At 50.8% G+C, this 18,361-nt stretch overlaps 1 protein-coding gene across 1 annotated transcript; it reads left to right on the top strand.

Annotated features, from left to right (window-relative positions):
* Positions 1-284: 284 nt before the first annotated feature.
* Positions 285-15,307, top strand: LOC144170268 (uncharacterized). Its single transcript, XM_077699954.1, has 4 exons — positions 285-509; positions 13,085-13,369; positions 14,357-14,539; positions 14,952-15,307. Exons 2-4 carry the CDS (start codon positions 13,151-13,153, stop codon positions 15,243-15,245), a joined length of 696 nt encoding a protein of 231 aa, XP_077556080.1. The 5' UTR covers positions 285-509; positions 13,085-13,150; the 3' UTR covers positions 15,246-15,307.
* Positions 15,308-18,361: the final 3,054 nt, after the last annotated feature.

The raw sequence follows: 18,361 nt of genomic DNA, 5'->3' as shown, positions 1-18,361 counted from the left end.
TACATAGAGTTTCATATTAAAGGCGGATTAGATCCAGGAGTTCAAATGAGCCGATCAGATCGTTACATAGCCCGTGGCTAGCTGCTGATCGTGTCTGTTCTAATTGAAGGAGGTCAGTCATCATCATCATGAACGGCCCTAATTAGGCCCACGGCAAGGACGAAGGCCTCTCCCATCGACTTCCAGCCGCCCCTGTCCTGCGCTGCCCGAGTCCATTCTTTGCCTCCAAATTTCCTCATTTCGTCCCTCCGTCGAGTTATTGGCCTCCCCCTTCTTCTACTCTGTCACCCTGGTGGTCCACCGGTTGTCATTTCGCCTAACTACATGGCCAGCCCGAAGATATTTTTAGGTGCGAAGGGATGGCCGCTAGGGGCCCAGCGGGAGCGGCCTGTGTCACGTCGACCCCGTAAAATGATCAATTTCTCTAGCGGAACGGAATAAATCTCTGCCTGAAAGTATTGAGTTCTCTCCGGAAGTGACGAGGAGCCCGTGGATACCAAATCAAGCCCGTGAGTGGACTTATTAAGACTTTATTCCACCGTCCGTGGTCGACCACGCCGCACGCCCCACTAAGCCTAGGTTAGGCCTATAGCAGCCCGGCGGCAGCTCGTGGTCGCCGTCGTGGTGATGGAAGTGACAGTAAATGGTGCGAATATCGATCCGGCGGAGCTCAAAAAGTCGAATGGGGTGACAAAGTGACCAAGAAAGTCAAGGAGCTCCAACAACAGGGGCAGCGAGAAAGTCAAGCTGGTGGTTCGGGTGCGGCCGAAACAGCTGCGGTAGGAATGGAGCGAAACGTAAAAGTGCTTTTCACAAACGCGGTGGGAAAACAAGAACATAACGTGAAGCTAACCGGCAAGCAGCTGAAAGAAAAATCGATCGCGTCGAACCTTCCGAGGCTGCCGCACGCGGATTACAAATTTATTATACGACCCAAGGAAGGGCTCGCACTCTCCAAGCTCTTGCTACCGTTATCGGAAGGCTACTGGGACTATCAGCCGTCATAGAGTGTTAAAAAGGACAAGATCAAGCCGTGATCAGCGCTTGATTTTGCTAACGCTTGATCTTGCCCAAAGCGCTAACGGTCAAAACAACCTTCCCATTGTTTTTGCACACGGCGCAAATATAATACAGACACAACACTCTTTGCAGAGTTTGTGAGGGGTCGGTAGTAGCGGGCGGCGCACGCTGAGTCTGAGTGAGGGGGGAGAGGATATCTCGGCTGCGATGTCCGCGTCCTTCGGGCAAGTCGCTGTACGTCGCGTTTGCCGCCGAAGTTTGAATCACGCCGACAGCGAGGCCGTTTTGAGGCATGTTGTGATATGTCCGAGGCAGGCTTGCACTCGCAAAACTTTGCAGGACGCGCGGACATGGTTGCGGCGCGCAGAATCGCAACAGCTCCTCCGACGGGGGTCTGAGATACCGATGGATAAGGGTCTTCAACCATTGTCCGGAGGGATGCTCTCGAAGAGAAGTCCGCGGCAGACGCTCGACTCCAGGCCTGGGCTGTACGACACCGTGCTGGAGCTTCACCGGGCCGGTCACTGGACGAATAGCAGCAGCTCCTCAGAAAAGTATCCGGCTTGGTCAGGCAAGCGACAGAACACAAAAAAACACAAGCGCATCGCCGGCAAGTACGAAGACAATTCCACAGTGAAGCTCTAATAGGCCTTTAGTAGCGACAAAAATACGCAATTAACTAACAAACTAGTCACATTTTTACCCAGCAGTACTTTAGCCAAGCGCACGAACTTTGAAGTCATTGGCTTTAAAGACACAGGCTATCGACCAGAAAAAGCTTCGCATTTCAACCATCCTTCACTTGCCCATAACCATCATCATCGTCTGAGAAAGCTGGCTCACCTGCAGTGCGTTTCGGTGCAGCGTCGCCAACAGTAAGGCATAGAAAGCTTCGCTTTAATTAAGGCACAACCTTCTGGAATGAGCATATCCCGCCCTCATGTAAGCCACATAATTTCCGAAAGTGTAATCACCTCTGCAAAAACCGAAACCAATCCATGATCACCTGTTAAAGAGCTCGTCAAATATAACACCACTAAATATTTGAGTACCACATACGTGATGTACTTTAAATCCATTACTGCGACGTTTCTTTGCTTAGACACTCAACAGTAATCACACGAGTAATTATAAAATAATACGTTAGGCGCCAACAATGAAATTAAAGAACACTGGAGCACCCGATTTTCTGCTACTTGTAATCAACTTCTAGCGAACACTCGCACCATTGCGTGCATTTTCCAAAAGGCTCAGAAGCATGCACAAGGCGATCAGGGCAAGCACCGCCGAAAAATATAGACCCCACAATGCTTTCTATCCTGACTAGATGCATCAAATGAGTACTCGTGCGTAAGCAGGAAGTGAGAATATTTTCTGATATCACACTTCAACAAGCCAAGCTTCTCGCATGAACTTAAGTGAAGTTCGTGATTTTCGAAGTGAAATCTGTCGAGGTGGCAGAATCGCCTTCAACACCAATGAGCCCCCATCGCTCACCGTCCTTTCAATACAAGACGGAGCTAATTTCTAATCTCAGGAATTGGCTGTCTCTGCCCTGGTTTGAGCTACAAATCCTGGAATTACTCCTTCAATTAAGAGCGCACAGTCCTTTTTGTAAGGTTTTGCATTCCAGCAACATCTACAATGAATGCAGGTTTTCACTAACTTACACCGAAGCTCAAAACAAAGCTCAGTTGCGGAACACAGCACACAGCAGCTCTGTACTTGCCTTCAGCCTGTGAGAGAGAGAGAAAGCTCTTTATTAGAGGAGAAAGCCGAGAGTTTTGCCGGAATCGTACCACCGACATGCTACTCGGCGGGGGAATGGGTAGGGGAGGGTAGAAAAGGCCCTATAGATACAGGGCAGAAGAAAGAGAAGAGAGGAAGTAAAAAAAAAAAAAACGGGCATCATGTAGTTTGTGTGAACAGTTCGACGAACGTCATGTTCTCAGTAGTTTAAATCAGTTCAGTGACGCCGATCTCGTCCAGGTATTCAAACAACGCCTTTAGTGCTTTGCGTTGTGCTGAAGGAGTGTGCCAGGGGCCAAGGAGCACTTGTAGGCTGATTGGTCCTGGGCGTAGGTGTTCGATCTTCTGCTCCAAACGGCACCTTGCGAGCATGTAAGCGGGGCACTCTAACAGTACGTGTTCCACGGTGTCTGGCGATCCGCAGTTATCGCAGTAAGGATTCGAGGTGGCGCCAAGTCGAAACAGGTAAGTTTTTGTAAGCGCTGCATTGAGTCGTAATCGGTGATACAAAGTTTCTAGTCGGCGCGGAAGTCGCTCTGGCAGCTTAATCCTCAGCTCGGGCCTGTTGTGCATTCATAGCGCCATTGTTAGAAGCCAAAGAGGAGTCTTGCACACGCAACAGCGAGTTGAACACCAACGAATCGCCGCGAACACGCCGACTGCGCAAATGGAAGGCGCGCCCCAGGCGCGCCAGGCTGAGTTTTTGTATTGCTCAAGTATACGCCCTTCGGCATAAACTAAACGAACTCAAGCAGTCCCGTCTACGGAATGAAGTTCATGAGGAGCCGGTATTGGGGGCAGTGTGTCCAGTGGCAAAGGTCAGGTGGTCGTCCTCGGTGAGATCCGCTCTTCGTTTTCTCGAGTCGGATCAAAAAAAAAAAAAAAAAAAATCTGCCCTTACTTTCGGTATGACGAAGAGGAAGTCACGTGATGTTTACAAGGCAGCGTCTGGTACTACACAATAGTAGTGTTAGGAAAAATGTTTTGCTTGTGGCATTTTTTACGGTCGTAGCCATAAAGTTACCGTAACGCTGTAACTGTGATGTATACCTACATACGAAACTGACTATAAACACTGGCTCTCATCCGTTACCCGGACGCGCCGGTTAGCTGGATGAAGGTTTCGGTTTTTATCACGTGCTGTTGAAAAAGAATGGTGCGATCTGCCGACGACGGCGCCAGTATGACGCTCGAAGAAGATGCCTTAATAGCCGAAGTCACGACGGGCTCCAAGGAATACGCTCGAGCTGTTCCTCAGCTGTCGGAAAGCTGACCTCGCCCGCGTCAAGTACAGTCGTCCTCCGTGTTAGATAGAGAAACGCTTTCCGCACTTACCGTCGTCTCCTTCCTTATAGTAAGGTATTTTAGTCATAACTTTTGCACTGCTCTGCAGTTTAAGGTGGCACTCAAGTCCTCCACACTGGTTTGAACTATTTGACGTCATGTGACACGCTAAAGTAGAATATGATGCTCGAGCTAAGAGCTGTGGACGACCGTATGACTGTGCGGCATCCATTTACGACGATCAGCGTCGTCGCAGCAGAGGCCGGCGAACTCACTTCGAACTTTGCACTGACCTGTAGCCAGTTGAAAGCGTTTTCCCAAATTTTCTCAAACACTGATGTCTGGGCAATCACCTTGTTAGGCTATGCCCATTCACCAAGGATCATCAGAAGCATCATCCTCATTAGCAACACCATCATCATCATGTGGGATATGATGATGGAATTGATGTCGTGATGACGGCATACAATGTCAGGATGTGCCCCCGACAGCTTTTAAAGCGAAGCTTTACTGTCCTCACTGATGCCGCTGTACTCCAATACGCCCTGCAGAAAAGTCAACGTTCTCTGAAGTTGATGATGAATGATCGTGAGTGAAGTGGAAGAAAAAACGCTTCCCGAGGCCGGAATCCAACCTGGGTTCCTCGCGAATCCGGTGTCTATCTGATTGCTCCGTTTCGACACGGTCGAAGCGAACGCCAAGCAGCAAGTACCGATTCGCGCCGTACACCGCAAACCCAAACGCTAAGCACGAACCGCATGGAGCGTTTTCTGCTCGCGAAAACGCGCCGCACACGCCACAGGCGCGCCGACGCTGTCGCGGAACCACCCGCACGCTGCGCGCGGCGCGGCCAGCGGCGGCAACATGGCGGCGGCTTTTGTCGCGAAGTGGTGTCGGGAGCTCGAGCGACCGCTTCTAAGCGCTCTTTAAAATGCCGAAGGCACGCAAGGAGTTGCTTGTGCGGTAAATGAGCAAATAATGTGGGTGAAGACGGAGCTATAAAAAATTCCCTCGCACTTCCCCGAGGGGGAGAGTGTGTAAGTGCGAATGCACGGTTGTTGATTGCGCGATTACGGTGGATATCGTGATCTTAATGAGTAGTCGAGAGATCACACACACGCACACAACTACAAAGAAAGATATTTCACTCGTTATTGCTGGTACCGTTGCCCGGTCCGCCATCATCGTTATCGAGATGCAGGACCAGCGACCGCTCTCGACGACGGTGCGCGCTCGACTAATACCCTCCCGCGCCACGCGGCCGCTACACGAGCGCCCTCACGCGTCGGAATGCGGAGCGCCCGCTACGCGAGCGAGAGCTCTCCCACCCGAAGTGGAGAGGAGGCGCCCAACACCCGCAGTCACTGAGCGGAGAGAGGAGGAGGAGAGTAGCGCGCGCCCATCTCCCCCCGTTGCTAGGGAAGACGAGGAGCGCGCGCACCCGCAGCTGTTGCTATGCGGACGACGGCGGCGGACGATTCAGGCTCGCTTAAGAAGTGCATTCGCACTTAAAAAATCATTCGCGCCACTAGCAAAAGCGCCCATGCAATATATGCCGGGGTGGTAAGCCTAAACACCTCCGGGGGAGCCAGCCGGATGTCTCGAGCGCTCAGAAACTGCCGCCATGAGGCGCACGCCTCCCCATTGGCGCAAGTCATCAGGCTCCTCCCACTGACGCGCGCGACGCGTGTCATTTTCTGGACGAGGCAGAAGCTGCCACGCGCGCGGAAGCGTCGAAGCGGACGTCAAAAAATCGCATGCGCAACGCCGCGCACGAATAGGGGGCAGAAACGCGCCATGCGGTTCACGCTTTAGGCCTACGGAGTGCACACCTGAGAGAATTGATTTAATTGTGGGGTTTAACGCGCCGACGCTACACAGGCGATGAGGTGCGCCGTATGTAGGGCTCCGGATTAGGTTTGACCACCTGGGCGTGGCCTCCGAGATCGGCTACCGGCGGCGCACCGCCGACAGCAAATCGCGGAGGCCACGACCTGTGGATCGTTAACCACACCCGAGAGTTGCTGTGGGTATTCGAGAATAGTAGTGCGTACCTCGGGAGAACCACTTACTCGCTGTGTGGGATTGTCGAACCAAAGATTCCATCACGAGAAAGCTTCGAGTTCAACCATCGTCGTCACTAGACGAACGGGTGCATGATTTTAACTACGGGACCTTCTTCATACACCAGTTTCCATAAGGAGCCGGAAAACGAGGAAAATACTCGCAAACCAGTTCTCTCGGCGGCCCGCGCGCCTTCCGCTTCCGGCGGACCAGCGTTGCTTGTGCGCGCTGGGCTGGTAAGTATTAACTCTATGGCTGGTAACATCGCTCGGCGCGGTGTGCTCCGCTGCGTAGTTCAGGAGTGTTTCGCACCGCGTGCTTAGTTTTTGCGGAACTTTCAACTGTTTTAGCCAATGCTGCGATGCCGTTCAAGGCGCAAACATCGCTTGGTCAGCACTGTGCGGTGGTGGGTTATGGAAAAATCAGAGAAACCAAGAAAAAGTCGCCAACAGCACGCATCTGCACGACACTGCCTGGAAAAAATGCAGTGCGGTTCCGACGTGTTTTGGCTGCATCGCTTCCCAACGGACACCGAGTTGAGATATGGGTGGATGCCGTTGATAAAACGCAACGACTTTGTACCAACGACCAGCTCTAGGTTTTGTTGGGTGCACTTGGACGGCAAGCAGACGGAGCAAAATCCATTTATCACAGGGAACGGAACCCCCTGCGACAAGCTGCGACAGGGAACGGAACCCCCTGAAATGTTAGAAGTGACTTTATCCCTTACAATACAGAATTGATTGGTTTATTTATTTATGAATTGATTGATTATGGGGTTTAACGCACCGACGCTTCATAGGTGATGAGGCGCGCCGTAGTGGAGGGCTCCGGATTAATTTTGACCACCTTGGGATCTTTCACGAGTGCCGATACAATGCAACATTACACTAACGTTTAAATACCATATATTATTTGGTCATTATAGCCGATTAGCATTAACCAATCCCCTTTTCATCTAATCTACCCTTTGAAACCACGGCGTTTTGTTTACTCTTTTTTTTTTCAGGCGAACGCACTGCACTCCAAAACGATATGAAACGATAACTTTCTCAATCGCACACTGCTGGTCGATAGCGGGATAAGCAGGCAGTCCAATGTGGAAACGCAGCTCGAGATACGTGAACGCTTCATTTGGAAAATAGCCCAACCTGTTCACAACGCGGTCAAAGGAAAAGCTTCTAATCCTTTTGCGTTGTCACGGAATCTAAAGTACTACAATTACAAAACAGTCACTGCTGATCGCGTAAAGCATTTGTGGTGCAAGCTAGAGGTTTCACAAAGGTGGGCTCCGAGCGACAGGCCACATGCGCTGCGCAGAGTTAGGCCGGTCATGATCACGATCATTATCAACCAATATTAACTCGCCCAAATTTGATTGTAGGGTTTAACGCGCCGACGCAACGCAGGCGATGAGGCGCGCCGTAGTGGAGGGCTCCGGATTAATTTTGACCACCTGGGGATCTTTAACGTGCGCCGAAATCTCGTACACACGGGCGTTTTTGCTTTTCGCCTCCATCAGAAAAGCAGCCGCCGCGGCCGGGAATCGCACCCGCGACCTCGTGCTCAGCAGCGCAACGCCTTAGCCACTGAGCCACCGCGACGGGTAACTCGCCCAAATTTCGATCCTTCTGCTCAACCTTGGAATAGTGATTTGACTGGTTGTGCGGTCGTGTTATTTTTCCGCCCAGGTAATTTCGTTTCGTCAGAAACCGTCAGAAGTCTAGTTAAGAAAGATTATATTAGATGCGACGCATCTCTTGCTCTGGGGCATTTCCCTCCGCCGTCGGCGTCGGCGTCCGCACACCACCTGCGCATGCGCAACTCTCCCCCGTTCTTCTCTCCGACAGCTGTGCGCAACCGTCTCACTCCGTCGCATTAGCAAAACAACAACAGCTGCGCGCGCGCTTCGCTCCGCTCGCGTCTGCTCCGGTGCGCAAGTGCGCGCATGCGCGCCTCTCCTCCGCTGTCTCCTCTCCTTCAGGCGCTGTAAATATAAAGCGGGTAGCGCGCTGCGGCGGTTCAGTCAGCGCTCGCTCTCTTTCTACTCCGCGTGACTTGCTTGACGACTTCCTGCTTGGCTTGATTCTTCCGATGAAGACATGATGGAAGCGATGGTCCCTTCAGCGAGTGGGCTGACACAATCCAATACCAGCGTCAGCGCAAATGCTCAAGGCAACGTTACGACCACCGAATACAAGGCTGCGAAGGGACGGGCACGTGATGCCGAACGCAAACGGTTAAAGCGAGCGGCTGACGTTGAACTCTCATTTCGCGTATGCATGTGCATGAAAAGTAAAATTACGCCCATCTTCCCGCGTATGAGAACACCTGCATGTGATGGAAATGCATCATACGCATTGACAACACGTTTCACCCGATTTAGAGAATCAACCCAATGGAAACGCCAATTGAACTCCCCGATGCGTCGCATCACATCAGGGTTCCCTCGCGGGAACATGGGCGTAATTTCGCATTGCAATGTATTGCAATTGATTGCATTGCATTGCATTGCAATCAAAATATTAAATAAAAACATAATAAAAACTCGGCACACTGCCGCCAGCCGCTTTGCAAAGTGATGAAAAATGCAGTGTTTTCATGAATTAGGGAACGCGCCGGAACGAGTTTGCGGCGAGGTGACAACTGGGCGACCGATAAGTGGCCCCTGTCACCATGCGGGACATCAAAACAGACATGGGAGCCGACGCAGCAAGCTGAGCGCACTTTTTTCTTTGTCTTGTGAGTACATTATGCATTTAGTTAGAGTTTCTTCCTCATAAATTTTGAACGCATGCTTGCCCGTATCGCTAATATCGGCAAGTATTCGGCAATAACGCAAACATGTCCGCTTTGAAAGGGAAGGAAACAGAGGTAAGCACGATCATCATGAGCTAGACTTAATTGGCACACATACGATATACTGCTGCGGCAAGTTCAGGGTGCGTTCATTGCGCGGGAAATTAAAAAAAAACGAATTCTGACGACAAAGTTAAGGAGTGTGATCATTATGCGAGTATATATATATATATATATATATATATATATATATATATATATATATATATATATATATATATATATATATATTTACAATAATCCCTCGTTATAACGAACTCGCTTTACTCGAAATACCACTTTATTCGAAATTTATTCTGGTCCCAACCAAAATGCATTCATTTTAGACCGCGTTACTAGAAGCGCATGAAGAGCTGGACCCGCTTAGAGCGAAGTGCGGGGAGCGGAGCCGTCGCCGAGCGGCGGCGACCCAGCGGCGAATCGGATGGTCAACACGGTCGGTTAAAAAGCTGGTGTTTCCCGGGCGATTTTCTCGAGCCGCTCACTCTCTATTCGCCATCCAACTTCAGAGAAATGGTCCAAAAGCGTGGTAGGGTGATTGAATTTTGTTTCTAGACATTGGTCAATAGCGTGGACGCGACGGTGCGCGACCACGGACACTCGAACCGCAGAATTAGCAGTGTCGTCGACAGCAGGGCGAGGAAAAACTATTGTTTTGCAGACATCACTGCGACACACCTCGGGAAAAAATGGCCCAGTGATCATGCAAGGCCCTAGCGCAAAACCGGTACGTTTTCATGATTGCGTTGTGTACCCACAACGCAATTGTTTTTTGAGCTCAACAAACACAACATCTGGCTCCAGCCGCGGCATTTGCGGCACTTTCCAGCGCGAAACTCTCGTAGCGTTCCGTGACGCCCGCATCTGTCCCCTATAAAAGTGGCCACTGCCTTCCCCTCCTCATGCGCTTAGCAGTCTGAGAGGCGTTCGGATGCCAGTCACTGCTTGGGCCAATCGGGGCAGGGGTTGCACGCACCCGGCAAAAACACGAAACAGCCAAAGCTCACTGCCTTTTTTGCACCTGAGTCAAGTTTTGCTTCAATGAATACATTGGGTTTTTATTCTTCGCAGTTGTGGCGCAGTTGAATCTCAACTACTTTAGCTATTCTCGACTGGTAGCTTATATCGAAATACCACTTATAACGAAAATTTTCATGGTTCCGCTGACTTCGTTATAACGAGGGATTACTGTATATATATACGAGAGGGTGTACGCACGTATGAAAACGATGGCGAACTAACGTTTCGACCGGGGTCCGGTCTTCGTCAGAGTAAAAGACAGGACCCCGATCGAAACGTTAGTTCCACCATCGTTTTCATACGTGCGAACACACCCTCTCGTGTATTTTTGAAACCATATCCCGGAACTTATTCATCGCAAGATGTATATATTGCCCCTCATTTCCAAACCATATATATATATATATATATATATATATATATATATATATATATATATATATATATATATATATATAAATAAGTGGAACAGATAGGGTCAACCTCAAACGCTCAATAGGGTTGAGCGTTTTGAATCGGTGACAGGCGAGAAAAAAATATTCGATTGTTTTACGGACCTGGCACCGCACACTTATTTCCGTAGGTGAAAGCCCTGTTCTATACACATACCGGCCGCGGTGGCTCAGTGGCTAAGGCGTTGCGCTGCTGAGCACGAGGTCGCGGGTTCGATTCCCGGCCGCGGCGGCCGCTTTTCTGATGGAGGCGGAAAGCAAAAACGCCCGTGTGTACGAGATTTCGGCGCACGTTAAAGATCCCCAGGTGGTCAAAATTAATCCGGAGCCCTCCACTACGGCGCGCCTCATCGCCTGCGTTGCGTCGGCGCGTTAAACCCTACAATCAATCAATCAATGTTCTATACAGATAGAAATTTAGCCTTGTAATTCTGCAACGCAGCTCGGTGAAGGTCACTTCGCATTACCGAGAACCACGAAATTGAACATTTCAACCGAAATTTAAATGTTGATACTCTTCAAAGGATAGGAGTGCATCGGAACGTGTAACGTCTAAATGCCAATATTGCCGCCAACCATGTATGGGTTTGTTTATTTATTGTTTGTTTTTACTGCCGGCCCACGCCCGGCTGTGTTATCTGCGTTCCAAACGAAGCGCGTCTTACATTCTTTACTTTTATGCCGCACGGGCTATCGCATTCAGATAAGCAGACTGTTTCGCCCTAACGTCACTAGCCCAGAATAATCTTCTGCGATCTACAATGTTCTGGATGTGAATCGACGGTTCCAGAAACACTTGCGCCGAAAGATAAAAGCCTGCAGAGCAGACGCCGCGGCATTCGATTCGAAGACACTCGCCTGTGCAAGTCACTTTGTTGACCGCTGCTTCGCCGCCTCTGTATTCTTTTGAGTTGTTAGGGGAGCACAAGTTCGCTCCAATAAACTTGTTTCTCCTTCAAGACGACGCAGTTTCGTGGCAATATCGTCTTAATCTTGAAGATGCAAAAAGAGTCAGATTAGGTATGCCGAATTGAACGGGAGCTGCGACAGCGAGATTAGCTAAATGGTCGGCTTGCTCGTTGTCACTCTGCCAGCGACCCAAGCCAAACGTACGTCCCTCACGTGCCTTGGAACAAAAAACAATAGTGTGTTGTACAAGGGAGAGCCGGAAGAGGAAGTTATTGCTGATATAACTGACATCGAATCGGATAATATGGTGATTTGTGATACATGTTGCGGTAGTTAACATAGAGCGAGAGCTATTGCTGAACCTTCTGCCATAAAAATGGGTGTGTAGTCCAGGATTCGTAACGAATAACTCCAATCTAGAGACTGTGAACAAATACTAATTCCAGCTTTCTCGCCATTTTGAGATGCATCTGTATAAATCATAGAAGAAGTAGGATACCTGCATAGATACTCATTTAAAATAGCGGTTAATAGAGAACGTGGGAGAAGTTTTTCAGCCGAAGGAAAGGGATATTGACAGAAAAACTCAGTTTCTCGCTCAACAGTTGACACTGGCAAAGGTGGCGGTGATGCTAAAACTCCAACTTTAACTTCATTATCACCGTCATCACCCGAGCTTGCGTAGCACGAGGAATCTGGGATTGATTTGATTCTGTGGCCGTTCTGGGGAGCTGACGCATCGGGAATCGACGCTGCCGCATCAGCCTTGCCATGGAGTTCATTAAGGAGGAGGAGGAGACGGGTCCTGCCAGAACCCCGCCCGTGCCGCAGTCAGTCACTGGTTTCCGTTCGACCGACAAGAAGGTGATCCGGCCGATTTCTGGCCGCCGCGCTTCGCTCTCACGGTGACGTGGCAGAACACGGCAGGTCGGCAAGCGCAATTTGCTAACTAGGTTCCTGCTGCCTACCTAACCACCTCGTACCCTTCCTAGCTAGCAACGAATCGCTGTAATTGCTAACACGCACAGCTAGGCGCGGCTCTTAGACCTTAACTATGGAAATTGGACTGGTATGCTAGCTCGTGGATATCATAGCTTTGATAGCTTATACCACTGATACCAAACTGAACGCGAACCGTTAGACGCGTGGATCGTCGGCATCTTTTGGTACATTCAAAGCGATTGTTGTCATGAATGGTTCACAACTACATAGTGTGGTAGCCACAACCTGCCACATGTGTCAATAAGTTCTTCGTTATTGCGAGAATGTAGCCATAGAATAGCAGGTGCTGCAGGTGCTCGGTACCCGATGTCTGTCTTCGGAGGCTAAGAGATGATGTTGTTAGCTCTTCTTGCCCGTTGCTGGGCATCTTCGCAGAGAGCCCACAGCTAGTTAGGCCTGCACTGGCGAACAAACAAATAAAAAACTGACAATATTCCGTGCCACCGTGACCGACTTCGCTGAGGAAGGGTTTAAGCGGTCTTCTAAAGTAAACCAGAATTTTGACAATCCTTTTAAAATTGGGCAAATTGCTGCAGAAATTCGACCCAGTTTCTTATGAACCTGCAGCATTTCTGTTTGGAAGGACCACTGCCGATGAAAATAAACACTGGGTTTATGAATAATACAGTTTCGGGTTAAAAGCAATTTCAAATGGGCAGACGGAGTATGCGGTGCATGCAGACATCTCTTGGCGCAGTTTTCTGACGCGCACTTGATATTCACAGGTGATCGGCCTGCTCCTCTTAATCCTGGGAGTGCTGACCTGCACGATCGCGGCGAACGTGCTCCACATGCGCGGGACTCCGTTGTTCGTTCCCGACACAACCCTGGCGGAGACTACTACTGCTGACGAGGACGACGAGCCGCTACCGGAGCTCGCGCCCCAACCACGGCTTCCCGCGGTGCCGTCGCAGGCTGAGATGGCAGCTGTCATGGAGGGGGAGCTGGACCAAACGACAGCCACCGCCGAGTCGCTGGCGTCAGCAGGTGGCTTCAGCGACAACTTAACGGTCAGCCTTCTTCCCCGCGCGAGGCGGCCGAACCGTGATGCCTTGCGAACAGCAGCCCCGCTCAGTGTGGGGCGGAATTGCAATTTTTCCCACCTCATGGCGTTTCTAAGTGCCAGTTTTGAGCAAGCCCTGATTAGCTGAAAGCCCGGATTTGACGCAGAAGAAGCAAGGCGCCCCGGGGCGTTGGTTTCAGTGCTTGTCAGAGGCACCCCAACAGAAACTACGCCATGATTGAAACGGACGCAAAATGGACATTTCCTTAATGAACACAACTCAGAATTCTGCCCCTGAATAATATGCCTACACAATGCCAGGATAAAGTTGCCGGTGTTTCTGCGAGGAAATTAGCTCGATTCTCAAGTTCTTGTGCAGCTTATCGAGAGGAGGTGGGCGTAGTCAGGGTGCCAAACTGATCGTCTCAGTCCATTTGCAACCCCTGCGTCAGCAATGGTTGTTTGAGCGCACAAACCAAAGAGACAGAGTCATGTGCATCTGAGAAATCTGGTTTCCGACGCTGCGCGTATAAGTATCCAGCAGGTTGGAGGATAAGGAGTGAAACAGGTGCGGTCCCTATTCGGGACCCATTGGTCGAGGCCGCCTCTCTCAGCCGTTGAGCTAGAGCCCTTTGAGACTCCAGCCTTGAGCAATCGAGCAGGGCTGCCTCCCATGCCTCTCCGGTAGGGGAAGGGTTGGGGGATAACGCAGGGTTGCTCTGACACACCCACACCATGTGGAAGGTATCCGACAGCAGGTTGGACGCGCGCTTGAGCGACCGATCCAGGGGGTCTTCTAGGACAGCCAAACCGGTTCTAGAAGCGGGAGACGCATGCGCACACGTGTCCTGTTCCGCTCAACTGTTTTCGCGTGCCTGTAAGCGCATCACCACTGATGTGCGAGAGCTGGCGCAATGCGCACAGCACACCAGCGATTCCTTCTGCGTGCGAGTCCGGGGAGTGTGCGTCACTGCCTCCGCCATTGGCGACGCAGGACCGAGACGCCCGGTGCCTGCAGGCGCCTCGCATGACGCCGTGTTCGGGGCCCGAAAGTCGCAGACCGGCCTTCCTCTTCGACGGCCACCGCTGCGTGCCTCCCAGCAGCGTGCCGCCACCCGGCTGCCTCGATGGCCGCAACCGGTTCCGCTCGCTGGGACACTGCCGCAGCGCGTGCCAGGTAGTTTCCTCGGCGAGTGCGGTTTATAAATTTCTGGCCCCATTTCTCTGGCGGCGTTGATGGGTGGTCTGCTTCGAACTACGTATGTCGATCGCTGTTCTTGAGACTCACCTTGCATGCATCACAGGATTTATTAGCGGACTAGAAGTCAGCACAAAATTCTTCTGCCACGTAGGCAATGGATGCTCAGACAAGCTACGTAGAAACTGAGTGGGGCTCTTTGTTGCCAGCAAGCCCACTTCAACGAAATTGAATTGAATTCATAAACTTTTATTGAGATGGGACAGGCCACGTTGCCGCAGTTGAGGTAGGGGAAGAGGAGGAGGAGGTGGCGATAAGTCAGTCATGATTAGGGCGTGGTATCTCAAGTAACCGCTCCCCAGAAAGGCGTCTTCCTGCGGGTCGTGTGCAGGGCCCGGACGCGCGCGCCGAGTGCGGCGAGCCGGCGCAGCTGGTGGCATGCTCGCGCGAGCACGTCAAGCGGCGCTGGTTCTACCCGGTCAACGGCAGCTGCGTCGAGTGGGCCTTCCCGGAGGGCAACTGCGTGAGCGAGGCCGTGGGCCTCTTCCAGCGCATGGGCCAGTGCGTCCACGACTGCCTCGAGCACGACGTCGCCGCGTCCGCCTGCGGGGAGGCCCCCGTGGCCCAGCGATGCGGAGACTACCAGGCACGGGACAGCACCAATTCACAGCCTTTGGTGCAATGAACTATACTAGGACAAGCAGTATTGCGTAGTACAAATGAAGAAGTATCGATACCAAGCAGAGATCGCCGGTTGTTTAGTCTGAACGCTTGAAGTGGCATTTTTCTATCCTCCCGTCAAGTGTGTTAAAAGCGTGGTCGCATGCTGAGGAAAGATAGCCGACCATGATTCGCAGTTGTTGCAAAGGCGAAGAGGGAAGCATGTCAGGAATACAAGAGGTCGCTGAGGAACTGTGGTTGCACATTAATGTCACCGTACTGTGTGTGAACAGGAACAGCTGAAAACTCTTCACATGATAGTTGCGGACTGGTGCATGCTCACTTTGCGCTGGCTGATTGGGCCGTCGATAACTCTTGGAGAAGCCGGTTTCGTGCTCCTGTTCGCCCCCTCTCTTAGCATGCAGGTAACCCCACCTGCGGGCGGGACTTATTGAGCGGTGCTAGAACCGGTGGGTGCACCTGCGAAGTGACATGAGATCGTATCGTAACTATGCATGAGTGGAGATGGTTTCGCAATTAGACGAATTCGCATTTAGACGTTTCCTGGCAAGGACGTGACCTTGGTGCACCCGTGCTCTTTTAGCCACGTGTATTCTAGCCTGGAGCGGGATGACGAATGCATCCTGGTCTTCTGGCCGCTGTGCATGCCTGAGTGTCACGTTTTTGGATACAGAAACAGAAGGGGGTCACGAATCACCTTTGTCAGTGATGACGACCAGTTGAAATCTTAGCGCAGTTATGCAGTCTTGCGTTATGATCGCACAAGGGCAGCCCAAGATTTCGTAATGTGTTACGGAGAAAATTGTCGACGATTATGCCCTACTGCGGCGGTGTTGGAGAACTGTATCCATGAGTGCCATAGGGCCGTGACGTTCATTACTTTTTCTTCCCGTCCCGTGCAGGTCCGTTACCCGGTGTACTCGTCCGTGAACCAGTACGGGAGACTCGAGTGTCTCACAGTGGACCCAGAGGACAGTCGATGCCTGCTGGGCCGCAACGCGTTCCCCAGCTATCGAGAATGCGCCCGCGCTTGTCTCGTTTCGTGAAAAGCTTTGTCAGAAGATAATAACTTGATAAATAATGCGTTATGCACTGTGATCAGGTGGCATCGTGCAACTTGCGAGATGTCCTGTACAGCAGGCGAATCATTCTGCACAAAAGCTTGCTTATCCAACAATTGCGCTAACGCAAGTTTTGGCCACTGTGTGATGTGGGCGGATTGGTAACGCAGAAATCTTCTGTGTACTGCCCGGCATCTAACCAGAATGCGCCGTTTACGCACGCGAAGCTGTCTCGATTGCAAAGACAGCTGAAACAGTGACACGCAAGCTAGCAAAGCTGCCCAAAAGGAGGCAATAACTAACACTGCTAAGGTGCATGTAACGATTGATTTACTTTATATACTGCTTCACATGTCGTTCTTCTTCCGCACCGCATTAGTTCTAGTGCTCGTGTATAACAGATTTGTTTTGTTGATAATGTCTTCATCGATAAGTTGTTCCTGATGTGCTGTGTTCCAGCAAGTCACACGCGTTATGGCGTTAAAATTTTTAAATGGTATTATTCCCCAGGAGTCATGCCTACGCTAGCTCGAAGTGACATGGAGTGAAATAAACGTATTGATTCGTGAATTACATGTGCTTGGTTCTTTAACCCTTTTCAATCACCCAAAAAACCATGAGGTAAAATGTTTGAAAAGCGGGTTTTATTTACGTCGCAACTGGCCGCGAAACGTCGCTGAGCAGTGCGAGTTAACCAGCCGTGTTGCAACCCCCCGCGCCAAATGCTGCCCACTAGAGTTGCGGTGGTAACTAGTGACTTACGTTTGGTTTCTTGGAATATGTCCCGCATCGGTAAAGACGGCGACGGCAATGATGATGACTGTCCGCGTTTCGATAAAGACGGCGGCAATTATGGCGGTTGAGAGCTAGTTTCATGGTCAATTTCCTTCTTCAACGCGCACTCCGACCGAGAAATTGAGTTTAGTGCTAACGCGCCATTAGTCCCACGAATACCACTGCCTGCGCGTACTACGGCAGCTGATATCACAGCGCGAGCGGAGTCTTGCGTTTGCAAGTGCGGTAAAGGCTGCATTCTACGGTGTCTATGGTGGGAGAACCCTACCGAGAACCCACATGGGAAAACACATGGGAGAACCCATGCCTGTGCTCAAGATTGGAGAGAGAGAGAGAGAGAGAGAGAGAGAGAGAGAGAGAGAGAGAGAGAGAGAGAGAGAGAGAGAGAGAGAGAGAGAGAGAGAGAGAGAGAGAGAGAGAGAGAGAGAGAGAGAGAGAGAGAGAGAGACTAAACATATTTATTGTTTCTTATAGTAAAGAGTCTTTAAAATGGCCTCCTCATTCAAGGAGTCCATTGGCACGGGCCGCGTCTTCTGCCCTCTCCACCAACTTGCGCTGGACGTCGAGAACCCTACCGAGAAACCGCGGTAAGCCACAGAGTGCAAAGGGGCCCTGCGAAGGCGTGAACTCTAGGGGACTCATGCCGCAACAGGGAAACAGCGATATGAGACGTTGCGAAACTGTCACCGTGCGAATTCAGCTGCTGCGGCCGATGCAGCTTTATAGTGCTCAATGCATTATATTCACGCGATTCTAAGCAAATCTCCCCTAATATTTTTGGCATTGGGAAAGCGCTTAGCGTGGAGTGTAAAGCGTGTGATTTGCAATGGTTGAGAGTCACATTACGAAAATGTCTTTCACCACTCATTTATAAAACTACGTGTATGACAGGGCTAAAGGAACAGGGAGCTATGGCTTGCAGTTGTACTTCATAATATTTAAAAAAATAATGGCCATTATTTTCTCAATGCAGAATGGGGAGAACACCTGGCAAAATTCTGAGCAGGAGCACCTTTCTGCTGAGACAAAACATTGCGTCTGAAACGAAAACCAAAAAAGCCATATATGGTCGCACAGGTAATTGTTGCGACCATACAAGCATGCTTAATTTGTTTTAGTTGCTAGCATCGCCGTCATATCTCGTACTTGAAAACGGACCGAAGAAGAAAAAAGACGAATGCCAGTGGTAAAGACATTATCATCACCATCAGCAGCACAGCGTGGCAGTTGCGCGTGAGCTCAACCTGCCCGTCCCATTCGCCTC

Source organism: Haemaphysalis longicornis, unplaced genomic scaffold, assembly GCF_048455015.1.
Source record: "Haemaphysalis longicornis isolate Haplotype H1 unplaced genomic scaffold, Haemaphysalis longicornis Haplotype H1 scaffold_2, whole genome shotgun sequence".
Classification (NCBI taxonomy): Eukaryota; Metazoa; Arthropoda; class Arachnida; order Ixodida; family Ixodidae; genus Haemaphysalis; species Haemaphysalis longicornis.
The sequence above is the reverse complement of the archived record's forward strand: the minus strand, read 5'-3'. Positions and strand labels throughout refer to the sequence as shown.